The sequence below is a fragment of the Corylus avellana genome, chromosome ca7 (assembly GCF_901000735.1).
Source record: "Corylus avellana chromosome ca7, CavTom2PMs-1.0".
Taxonomy (NCBI): Eukaryota; Viridiplantae; Streptophyta; class Magnoliopsida; order Fagales; family Betulaceae; genus Corylus; species Corylus avellana.
The window spans coordinates 4,756,838-4,769,494 of record NC_081547.1 but is presented as its reverse complement, the minus strand read 5'-3'; the positions used below and the strand labels follow the sequence as shown (position 1 = coordinate 4,769,494).

At 33.7% G+C, this 12,657-nt stretch overlaps 1 protein-coding gene across 1 annotated transcript; it reads left to right on the top strand.

Annotated features, from left to right (window-relative positions):
• Window positions 1-5,353: 5,353 nt before the first annotated feature.
• LOC132188247 (uncharacterized) lies at window positions 5,354-7,118 on the top strand. The gene is made up of 3 exons (XM_059602665.1): window positions 5,354-5,710; window positions 5,953-6,020; window positions 6,233-7,118. The coding sequence occupies exons 1-3, from the start codon at window positions 5,573-5,575 to the stop codon at window positions 6,810-6,812; spliced, it is 786 nt and encodes a 261-aa protein (XP_059458648.1). The 5' UTR covers window positions 5,354-5,572; the 3' UTR covers window positions 6,813-7,118.
• The last annotated feature ends 5,539 nt before the right edge of the window (window positions 7,119-12,657 follow it).

The window sequence follows — 12,657 nt, the reverse complement described above, 5'->3', positions numbered from 1 at the left end:
TATAGAAGCTATATTCAAAGGAAAATGACCAAATGGGTTCTCATTTCAGAGGAAAATCAAATATTGAAAAAGAAAAAGCCTCCCACTTAGAAGAGGGAGGGAGAAGAAATAAGGAATCTAAAATAATTTTTTCAATACCCCAATACGCCTCTCCCTATAGAAGCTATATTCAAAGGAAAATGACCAAATGGCTTCTCATTTCGGAGGAAAATCAAATATTGAAAAAGAAAAAGCCTCCCACTTAGAAGAGGGAAGGAGAAGAGATAAAGAATCTAAAATAATTTTTTCAATACCCCAATATGCCTCTCCCTATAGAAGCTATATTCAAAGGAAAATGGCCAAATGGGTTCTCATTTCAGAGGAAAATCAACGGCGAAGATTGAAAAAGAAAAAGCCTCCCACTTAGAAGAGGGAGAGAGAAGAGATAAGGAATCTAAAATAATTTTTTCAATACCCCAATACGCCTCTCCCTATAGAAGCTAGATTCAAAGGAAAATGGCCAAATGGGTTCTCATTTCGGAGGAAAATCAACGGCGAAGATTGAAAAAGAAAAATGAAACAATGAACAAAAATTTGATTGGCGGTTGAAAGTAATGCAACATACCTTCCTTTTATCTTCAAAAGTTAATAAATTACAATTGAATTTAGAATGAATTTTAAAAGTCTATTAATTTTAAGAAAAAAAAAAAAGTATATAAGATTTAGGAGAAACTACCTTTTGCGCCCAGAACCTACAATGTCTTGATACTTTCTCTCCATGAATTATTATTTTGTACTCAAAACTTCAATTTCGTCAGTCAAAGGCGTTAATTCATACGGTCTACCCGTCAATTTGCCCCATAAACTATAACGCATTGTCATTTTGACTGTCTGAATTAACATTTTTGACTGACGGAATAGAAGATTTGGAGTACAAAATAATAGCTCATAAAATTGAGTGTTATAGTTAGTAGTTCGTAGGAACAAAATAAAATACATTCTAATTCACTGGAGCAAAATATAATTTCTCCCGAGATTTATATACTTGTGCCAGCGGTTTGAACAGTTGGCCACGTACAATTACGTAGCAAAGCTGTTTTGTAACCTCCAGACTTAAGGCATGGACCCACTTTTCCTAGGAAATCCGAACTGCAGTGGGGCCAAGCTAGGGGAATGTTGAAAGCTTAAGACGGCGTCGTGTGATCTCCCGAGACTTTTTGTCGAGATAGAAAAAGGTACAATTTACTTTGCATTTAAGCGTCTGTTCTCTTGTCAACAACTCTTCTAAAAGTCTTCGCTGAATTAAAAGATATTTCCACGTGATCATGGTCTAGATGAATATGATTTTTTTTTTTTTTTTCGAATTATAATGTAATTTGTATTCTTAAATTTCAAATTTAACATCTAATTTATGCGATTAAATACATTATCACCTTAATTTTAAAATCTTTACAACCATCATCCTATTTAACCTTCATTTTTTATATGCTTATAGTTATTGATGATACAAGAATCTGCACTCACCTACAGTAGACTCGTGCGTGTCGGAGTTCAACCATGGCGGGTCTGCATAGATCTTGTAACATCCCGCTATTTATACATACAATAAAAAAAAATATGGAGTGCTTTGATATTAAAATTGCAGCGAAAAAATGTTATATAATTTTTATTTTCTAAATCAAGTGACTGTAAATTTGTAATGATAATGCCAGAGCACTAATAATTTCATTCATTAATATAAAGTCACGTTGTTACATCAATTTACAATCATAATCTAACAATCCAACCACCTTTGCCAACTCCAAGAGAGTGGGTAGCAATGGCTGTAAGGGTTTTTTTTTTTCTGTTGTTTATTTGTTTGTTTGTTTGTTTTTTTTTTTTTTTTAATTCAAAAAAATAAAAATAAAATTTAAGATTGTATTTTTCAATTTTTACTTTTTAATAAAATAAAATTTTGATTATTTTAATTTGATATGTAAAAATGTTGACAGCCACTAACGGATGGTGCAAGCAGGGAAATGCTAAGAGCTTGTCTAGGATTGCGTTTGAGAAATAGAGTTTTTAAATCAAAAAAGAGTTTCGGGCAAAAGCTTCATTTTTAAGCTTTTGTCAAAAGTGCGTTTTTGTCATTTTTAGGCTTTTTGAACACTTAAAAACGCTTTTAATTTTTCTCAAACAAGTACTTTTTTTCTTTAAATTGACTTTTTGAGTGTTAAAAACACTTTTAGGCTCATCAAACGTAATTCCAAATAGGCCCTAAGTGTTATTCTGGTGTTCTTTTAGTGTCATTTTGGTCATAAGTGGATATTATTTTTTAAAAACCATGAGAGAGAAATAAGTGTTTGTTTCTTTTTTACGTTTTTTTTTTTTTAAAAAATAATATTCACCTAAAACCAAGAGAACATTAGAAAAACACTATAATAATATATAGAATTCCCTTGCAAATACGGCGGAAAAACCCGCATAATGACTGATTTCAAATTCGTAAGAAACTTATGTAGTGAAACTTGAAAAAAAAAAAAAAAAAAAAAGCCCAAGGAAATTTTTTTTTTTTTTTAAAAAAAGCACTTTGCTTATAGATTTATCTTAGATTTTCCATATTTGTTTTAAAATGGGACTCAAGGTGTACGTTGTATGATCTCGTCAAGTCCTAGTTTCGACAAGGGTTATTTAAAAACCCTATATTTGTTATTAATATATATTAAAAAAAAAAAAACATGTATAATTAATGAAAAACATTTTGATTATTACAACTTTTATTATAAATTAATTTTTTAAAAAATAATTAAAAATATATAATTAACAAGTTAATCATTATAATTATCTCATCATTTATAGACTGTTTGTAAAAAGTTATCATGCAAAAAAAAAATAATAATAATAAAGATAATATTATTTTAGAGCGTAAATTAAAGTTGAATATATATAACCATACAAACAATGACACCTCAGTTAAAAATAGTGCCACGTCATAATTAACACAGTGTATGAAGTACAGAGGAAGAAACAAAAATTGTGAAAAAATATTGCAGGTTTGTCAGGTCTATGTGTAGAGGAGGTACAGGTAATAACATCATAAATTAATAATAATAATAAAAGCACATCGGAGCAATTGAAAAGCCAAAAGTCTCTCTTTTCCGGCAACCGCAGTCGCCATGAGATCGAGGTTCCTAGAAGAAAACGTCAAATGCAGCTGAACCGGCCTCTGGCGAGCCTCCTGCTTTCCGGTGAATCTTTTCTCCGCCATCCAAACTGAAACACACCACTGTCTGACTCCGACGAAAGCAGCCTCCTCGATCCTCCAGCTACCTTGCGCTTCTCTGAACTAGAGATCGATTCTTCTATTTTCAATCCACGAAACCTCCATCCGTTTGATATTTCTTCTACTTCTTGTTCCATATATTTGCGTTGCTTCCTATATACTCAATCATATCTAGGTTTAGGGTTACACAAGAGAAAAAGAGCACATGGCATTCATCAACCCTAAATCATCTTTCTCTGCCATAGATATCGCTCTGTTTCAATGTAATTCATCAGAACCATGATTTACATATATACCCATTTCATTTTTTTTTTTACAGTAACGAAGGAAAATCTTGCAGCTACAACTTTCCGACAAAAAAAAAAAAAATTATTACAAGGAATTTTCATTACCGAATTTTAGGGTTTTATCTGCAGGGAGTAGCGCGCAGGTCGATGGAGTTAAACTTCCCAGTCCCTTTAATCTGTCTCTTCTACAGTGGTAGCAATGGTGTGGTGTATTTATTATTTTCACAATTTATTGAAAAGAAAAGGCATATATATAATCTGTGTTGATGTACGTTAATGACTGTGAGAGGATGAGGGTGATGATAATATTCCCAAAACAAATGAGGGGAGGGAATATATAGGCCGCAAAGGAGGGCCTAGCTAGCACTTCACTTTGGATTCGTCTTCTATCTGATTATTTTAACCACTATACTTTTATACTCAAGTGATGGGCAATTGTACAATATTTAACAATGCTAACATGTAATCATTATTCTCTTGCTTTTTCACTTGTTGCAAAATATCTCCACCTTGATGACTTCATATCATCAATGGCTTTTTTTTTTTTTTTTTATGATCCAACCAACAGAGCAAAGGATAAATGAACTACTGTTCATTCGTGTGCTTCTGCTGCTGTTCAAGATTGCAAGTATGTTTAACGTTTTGTTCATAAATTGGGAGAGAAGAAAAGGTGGTGCCTTTAAGCTTTTAATCAATATCCGGCACAAAATGGTTGCACCCCATTATCATTATAATATTATTATTTAGCAGATTATTATATGACAGTGCCCGTTAAGAGAAATGCTAGAATTTTTATTTTTTTTTTAAAAAAAATTAATTTCGAATTGATGTGTCTTTATTAAAACAATATAAAACATGGGATTGTGACACGTCAATTTAAAACGAAATTTTTTAGAAAATTTTATCAAATGATTGATTTCAATCACATTATCAAGCTATGTGACAGTTGTATGTTTGTGTTGTTGACCATTGAATCTATGACGGGCAAGTCCTTCCATGGACACAAAATGATATATAATTAATGTACTAGTTTTTATTTGTTTTAAATGTAAAAAAAATAACTAAATATGCTTCATAAAAAATCTACCTTGAAGCCACACGTATCTGTGGCTACTCCAAAATAGGTAACAAACCTAATCGAGGGAATCTGATTTGGTGTTTTCATGCATTGGAGTTTTTCATACGACCACTCCGAATCCGGCCCAACACGACCGTCCGTTTGTTGCCCAAGGGACCCGTGCAAGTACTCTCATCAAACCCTTTTTTTCATGTGGGCCAACTGTGTTCGCCACTTCCTCTAATCCTGAACTTTGGCGCGTGGGATTCACGCTCCTCCCTCCATCTCCTTCCCTCTGTTCTAGGAGAGAAAAAGATGTTAGGTTTCATGTAGTTAATTTTATTTAAAATGCACACCAAAATGACGGAAACGCCCTTCACCCTAATTTTATCTTGGGCTCTCTCACCCTCGCTCACCAACCACCGTCAATCCTGGCGCACAACCATGAGTTGGCAAATATGGTGTGTTCATCTTGGTATGCGCATTAAATATGACTTTTTGAAGGCAGCAACTTGATTCCACAGAGTACCTTAGCGTGGGGTTGCCTGCACAGGACCAAATCCGCTTCTATATTTAAAAAAAATAGGGCTTTGGACAACTATCATGACGTGGAATATCGGCAGCTTTCATTTCAGCTAACCCTCCACACTCACATCAGCCGTAAATGGAAGGAAAATGTAGGGTTAAAAGCGTCAAGACGGGAGCAAAAATCGAATTATATATGAAGGGCCGAGAAAGCAACAGAGAGTTAATAAGAAACCCTGATTATCGAGGTCTGTGAGATCTGCAAAAAACCAAATAGAGAGAGAGAGAGCATCAGAAAGAAAGTGAGAGAAACTGGAAGAGAAAGTGCGAGAAAATACGAAAATAAAAATAAAGAGGAAAAGGGAGGAAGGGGTTTCATCGTTTGGATCTATCTCTCTTTCTTTCTCCGCCTGCCTGCCTGCCTGCCTGCCTAAGCTATCTTCTTCTTCTTGAATCTTCAACATGAGGATCCGCAAGAACGCAAAGCTCTCACCCTCCTGGTTCTCGCACGCTTCAGCTCCCGAGGCCCTACAGACGCACGTGTGCCAGCTCAACCAGTCGCCGTGGGATGCGATTCCCTTTGCGCAAGACTCAAGCCAGGTCAGTTCCCCAATCTTCCTCTCATTTTTCTTTCGCAGATCTAACGAAACCCCTCCATTTCTCCTCTTCAACCCCATTTTTCTCTAGGGTTTTCTTCATTTCCATCCTTCCAACATTTAGGGTTCCCCAAAACCCTGAATTCTTCTACTTTTATCGTGTATTTACCTCCGAATAGCCGATTAGGTTAATGGGTCACCTTCTTTTTTTTTTTCTCTATTATATTTATCATTCGCTTCTCGCAGCTCGACGGAGAAGAAGATAGCTTCACAGGAAATGCCAGCCTCGCCGATTCTATCGGAGCTGTCGAGAGGTAACTAATAAACCCTTCTACCTTTTCTTTCGATTCCATTACTTTTTCCAATTCCTGTTTATATTATTCTCTTCCGCTTGTATTAGGGTTTTTCCTTTTCCTTTCCAAAATAGTCCTATTATATGCAATTAATTCTCCAAAATTTCTACCTCAAAACATGTTAAAATAGTCCCCCGCTTCTTTCTTGCTTCAAATATCGTCTCTATACGCAGCGTTTCGTCCATGATGGACGCCGTGGCAGCCAAGCCCGACGAAATGGCTGTCTACGATAACGATAAAGTCGAGAAGCGAGCAAATGCGTTCGAACAACGAGCAAGAGAGAATGAATTTGGGTTCGAAAATACCAACAATAATATCAGTTCTACTAGTCCTAGCTTCCGGAGAGCCCCGGCAGCCGCGGCTGCTGCTGCTGCGGCTGCTGCAGCCGGAGCTCGCCGCGCCCGAGCTCGCGCGGCGAAGAAAGGTTCCTCCTCCTCCTCCAACCCTTACGAATACTATTACTATTCTGGGTTCGGGCCGTTATGGGGTAGGAAAAGAGGCGATAGAGGATTAGGCGGCGCGGCGGATGCGAGCAAGAGCAACGAAGCCGCCAAACTTGTCGACAGCGTAACCATTAACACTACTCGAAGCAGCAGCACTCCATCCTCCTCTTCGCAAATCGATAACAATGACGATTTCGACTATGTGGATGACGACGACGACGATGACGACGAAGACGACGCCAACGGCGACAGCGGGAAGAAGCGGATGCGGAAGCCGGTGAAAGCGCGATCGCTCAAGTCCCTGATGTAAATGGAAAATGCTTGTGGCTTTTGTTGTTGAAATGTGTTGAGATTATCGTAAATTTGTTTTTGTCTTGTGGGTTTGCTAGTATTTTAGGGTTAGGGAATTTTTAAGATAATTTTCGGTTCACGGTTTTGTTGTGTTTTGTCGTGGGTGAGGTTAGGTTTCCCCCTGCAACATGACAGTAGAGCAGTTTTTCTAGGGTGTGAGTCGGGTGGACCAAGGGATCGTGTTAGTCAAATGCTTTGAAATGTAAGGGTGGTTCAGTCATTTCCTTCCTTCCCTTTTCAACGATGTGCATAGAAACTTTTCGGTTTTGTGATGTGGCGCCACATTACTCTCGTTGATTTAATTATGTTAAAGCTTGGAAAAATCTCTCTTCATTTTTAATTGTAAGTAAAATCATTTGCATGCACAAAAATAAAGTTTCTGGGTTTTCTCCAGGTGGCGTGAGCCCATTGATTTAGGCTTTCCTGGTCTGTGATGTACTCTTTTAGTAAGTAACTTCCAATTGGATAAGGTGAAAACCTAATAGTGTCTCTCTCTCTCTCTCTCTCTCTCTCTCTATATATATATATATATAATTCAATTTAGTGAAAACCTAATCGTATTAATGCATTCCCAAATACATTTAGGCTATACCACTTTTATGTGCATTAAATAATATTGCTATATGGTGATTAAAGAGAAATTTCCTAGAGGATGCAATATGTTCTGCCATTAATTTAAGGGGGGGGAAAATGTTTAATTAGTTTCTAAAATATGGGGTTGTGATAAATAACTTGAATAATGTTATTCTTTACATTTATTTATTATATTTATGTCATATCGGCTGCCTGGAGAGTGATAAGTGGTTTACAATATCAACACCTTAAAATATATATATATATATGAGTCTCTTAAAATAATCATGTTAACTAATGTGACATGTGTATGATAAATGAGTGTAAAATGTAACATTACTTAAAATAACTCTCTAAGGTTTCAAAAGTGACAATTAACTTCTTGTGATATGCCTAGGTAATAAATAACTCACTCCATACATTTACCCTAAAAAACATATAAAAAGAAAATAAAAATTGGCATTAGGTGGCCGACCGTCCCCATGGTTAATTATGAGGGTGGTATGGCCACCCCAAGTTCACCCATAAGGGGTTGTTGAATCACTACCAAGGGCGGAACCACGCTATGGCCAAAATATATATATATATATTTTATAAAAATAAAAAAAACCTTTAAAAATTAAAATTTGCCCCCCAACCCCTAATTATTTTTTTATTTTTATCTGTTTAATTTTGTCCCCTCTCCAAACTAAAAGTTCTAGTTCCGCTCTTGATCACCGCCAAAATTTTTGCATTAGGGTAAATGTGTAATTTCATAATAACTATGATGAGAAAATGCCAGAAATTTATATGAAGAGTGTTATAAGTTGTCGCACATGCATACTATAGAGAGTTATTTGTCTCAACCCCAGACCTTAGGGATTAATTTTGCACTTCTCTTAATTTACAGAAACCCTACATGAATGAATCATCTCAATCTTGATTTTATTCTTAAGTTAAAGAACATAATCAAGATTTCTCATAGGGGGTTGAGGGACCAAGCCTAATTTTAATAGGAGCCAAACTTAATTTTTACGCTTTTATGTATACACAAGGTATTCTCATATAGTCGTCTATAAGTTTAAAATAGGATTATTTGAAGTAAATTTAATTTTATTAATTCACTTAAAAAAAAAAAAAAAAACACTTGTAGCTCCCTCAGATTGTGTCAAGGAGCAATACATTTATATTGCAAAAAGTTTACCAAAAAAAAAAAAAAATACTAATCAATAGGATTCCCTTCCTCTTATGGTTCTAAGTACAATTACTTTGGAATCATATTTAAAATATGAGTACCACATCAATTTGGGTTGTATTTTTATAACTTATAATATATGGTTATTTTTCAATGTTTAATTTCTGTCTCTCTCTGCAACCTTGCCTTGTCACATCTAAACAAGCTTTAATGTCAATATGGCTTTAAAGTTTTGACCATGTGTTGTCACATTTAATTTAGTAATAACTTTTATTTATTTTATTTTTTTATAAAAAGGCAGTACAATTTTAAATCCGGACTTTGCATGAAATAGTATTATAAAAGAAATGTTCAGTACTTTTCTTTTTGCTCAGAAAAAAGGAGTAATGTTACCTTTTTTTTTTTATTTCTTTTTTAAATATAACATAGTACTCCTAGTGTCTTTATTTCATAAATTATTACAAATCACCTTGAAAATAATCCACGTTCTTTACTTCGCTTAATAAAGCAAAGGTCACCAGTTCGAATCCTCTTTTTCCCTCTTGTGCAGACATGTCAAAAAAAATAAAAAAAATATAAATATAAATATAAAAAAATATATATATATATACACCCCAAAATACATTAACAGACATACCCATATAGTAGTACTTATTTAAGGGAAGTTGAGTTCGATCCCCTTATCTTCTTTCCTTACTTTTTCTTTTTTTTTTTCTTTTTTTTTTCTTTTTTTTTTCTTTTTAAAAAAAGACAAATTTTGATTTTCTAGGCAATACAAAAGAAAATTAAAGGAAGAAATGACATAGAGCCGAATATAAGAAAATGGTTTATAAGTGAAATCTAAAAAGATACTCAATCCAAATAATTGCTGAATGCAAAAGAACCCGTAATTATATATAACAAAAAAAAAAAGACAAAAAAAAAGGGCTTGTCCCACATCGGCCAAATAATGAGAAATAAATGACTTATTCCCTTACTTATATATATAACAAAACTTTTATTAGTAAGAAGCTTTGTATATAGCCTCATAAAAAAGAAAGCCTTATTCTTATCATATGATGACAGCACATTCAATAATAATCTTAATTCATGTTGAACTTTGCTACCTGCATTAGTCAGCTAGTATATAATATGGATATTAATTACTCTTAATTAAACACTTGAAAAAGAAAAAAAAAAAAAAAAAAGATTAAGTAAATTAGCAATATGAACCACCCCCTCCTCCCCCCCCAAAGAGGTAGACATGGACACAAAATATTCAGATGCATTTAGAAAATTGCAGAAGTTTGTAAACTACTTATACAAGTAATTAAAATCTGATTATTTAAAAAATAAAAATAAAAAAATCAGATGCATGGATGATGGCTGGAAAGAACATTTGGGGGTCCAACATGTGGATCCAACTACTAGGTCTAGGATAGCTAAGGATTAAAAAAAAAAATCCAACAGTACGAGGTCTAGGCTCTAGACTTCTAGGGACACAATGCCTAGCATCCATATATATAAATAAATATTTTCCTTTTTTTAACTTGTCTTTTTTTCCTCGGTGTAATAGGCCGCATTTGTTCGGACAGTCTCTTACATAAAACTATGATATTGTAGTACAATAAATAAGATAATTTCATTGTACGATTTCTAAATCAGCCTGAATTTAATATAAAACTAAAGCTAAAAAAAGGGATGAAAGGAAAAAGGATATTTCTCTTATTTTGGGCAGAAATAGAGTATAGGAGGAAGAATTGAGAAAAAAAAAGGGCAATGTAGTCAGTGTCCCATAAAGTTAGAAGACAAAGTGTGTAGATTCCAAGTAAAACTAAATGGGAGAAAGGAAATGCATAGAACTTAGAAGAAGAAAAAAGAATAGGAGAGGGAAGTATAGTATATGCTGCTTTTTTGGATGCCAACAAAGACAAGAAACTTTTATTATCTTTCAACTATGCTTCCATTGAAACCAATTAAAATAAGATAGAAGACAAATAAGAAGATCCCATCTTCTTTGTTGTTTTCTATTAAGAGCTGGATTTTTACCATTTTTTTTTTTGCATAAGAAGAAGAATATGTACATTATTTTATTTATTATTCTTATTATTATTATTTGGGCATGTAATTGTAAGTGTATTATTATTGTTGCGTTATTGATGAAAAGACTAGGCAGCCAAGGCCCGGTAGAATTGATTGGATTGAGAGAACACAAGTCCTTTTCAGTTTTCACTGATTTTTGTGTTGGAATTCCAGCCAATCAGGTGGAACCATGTGCTCAACTCATTAGGTTTCAGTGCGTCTCATCTTCACCAATCTAAAATTCCTCAATAATTTTTTTTTTTTTTTTTTTACGACCCATTATCTCATGATCAAAGCCCAACGGCATTAAGGTTTACGTAAGTGCAACCCATCTCAGCTCAGACTAAAAAAAAAAAAAATTGCACCCAATCTCAATTTTTTTTTTCTTTTTTCATATTTTTTTTAGAAATGCTAGTGTCAAAAGTTTTTTATATTTGACTCATATTCTTTTACACGAGGAGTGCTACACATCCCAATATTTCTTCCCAAATGATGTGTCACCATTTCATGAGATTTATTATTTTGGAAAGTATGTCATCAACTCATGAGATGGTGACACATCATTTGGAAACCAACTTTTGGGATGTGTAGCATTTCTCCTCTTACAATATATATATATGAGTAATGCTATGTACCATCTTTTTATCCTCCTAAAACTGATGTGGCTTTCAAAATAACCATTTGATCAAAATTCAAGTATGATTCATCTAAAATTTAATTGTAATTTTAAAAGTCACATCGGCTTTAGGAGAATTTTAAGATGACAAAAAGACGGTACCTAGCATTACTCTATATATAGACTAACAAATTTTGTTTTTGGACAAAGTTTTCCTCCAAACTGGATTGGAGGAATTTCCTTCAACTTAGTCCATAAAAGTGACATATATCCCATAAACATGTGACATGCACATGATTTTTTAATTATAAGGACAAAATTGGAATAAATTTTATTAAAACTCATGTGCATCTCACATGTTATTAAAAAAATGACATATGTCACTTTAATAGAGTAGGTTGAAGCAAATTCATCCAACTCAATTTGAAAGAAAACTTTGTCGTTTGTTTTATTGTTGGTCGGACTCCAAAAAGTTGATGGTTTTGCGCTAAAGCACCAAAGCCTTGTAGGAGGAGGTACGATATATGATATGCATTCAAGTCGAACAAGTAAAAATAGTAAAAATGTTATTTTTGGCTATATCATGAAATAGAATACTCTCAAAGGAAACGATTAGACTAATGGATTCTTTAGCCAAAATGACTAGTCGAATACATATATAAAAGAGATGATTCAAAGGCTACTATATCAGCGACATCAATATAGTGAGATAAAAGTGGAATTACTCTATTCTATTCTAAAATAAGAAGAGTTTTTTTTTTTTTTTTTTTTTTTAATGCTATTTAATATACTATTATACAACTATCATACTATTTGACTGTGACAATAAAAATCAGCCCTTAGACTGGCACCTGTAAAAAAAAAAAAGAAAAAAAAAACGATTGATTTTCACTGCCATAGATTGACGTGTGTCCTTAGAGGATGTAATTCTCACATTTTTTTTTTTTTTTTTGTGTGACATGTCCGTAGAAGATGAGGAAAATGGGGAAAGGAGATTCGATCTAGTGACCTCTACTTCATAGAGCGTAATCTAACTGATTTAATCTACCACTTGAAAACAACTGTATGCTATGTTAATACTCCACGTAAGAATTAATAAATTGGGTTAAAAAAAAAAAAAAACTTTTTTCTTTGTTTTAAAGATTAAAATTAGGCTATATGCTAGATAGGTATAATTCCAAGGACAGTGAATTTGATTGATATGTTGGCATCTCTTAACTGGCATATATAGCATGAAATCCACACAGGGAAAAGTCTTTTTCGAGGCTTGTCTTTTGGGTTGAACTCTACCCGCTTCCAGGTGAAGTTTCTCAGATAATCACTGCCCCACCACAAACTTCTAAATGTTAAAGATTCTTTTGGATGTTGGAGGCAACAAAA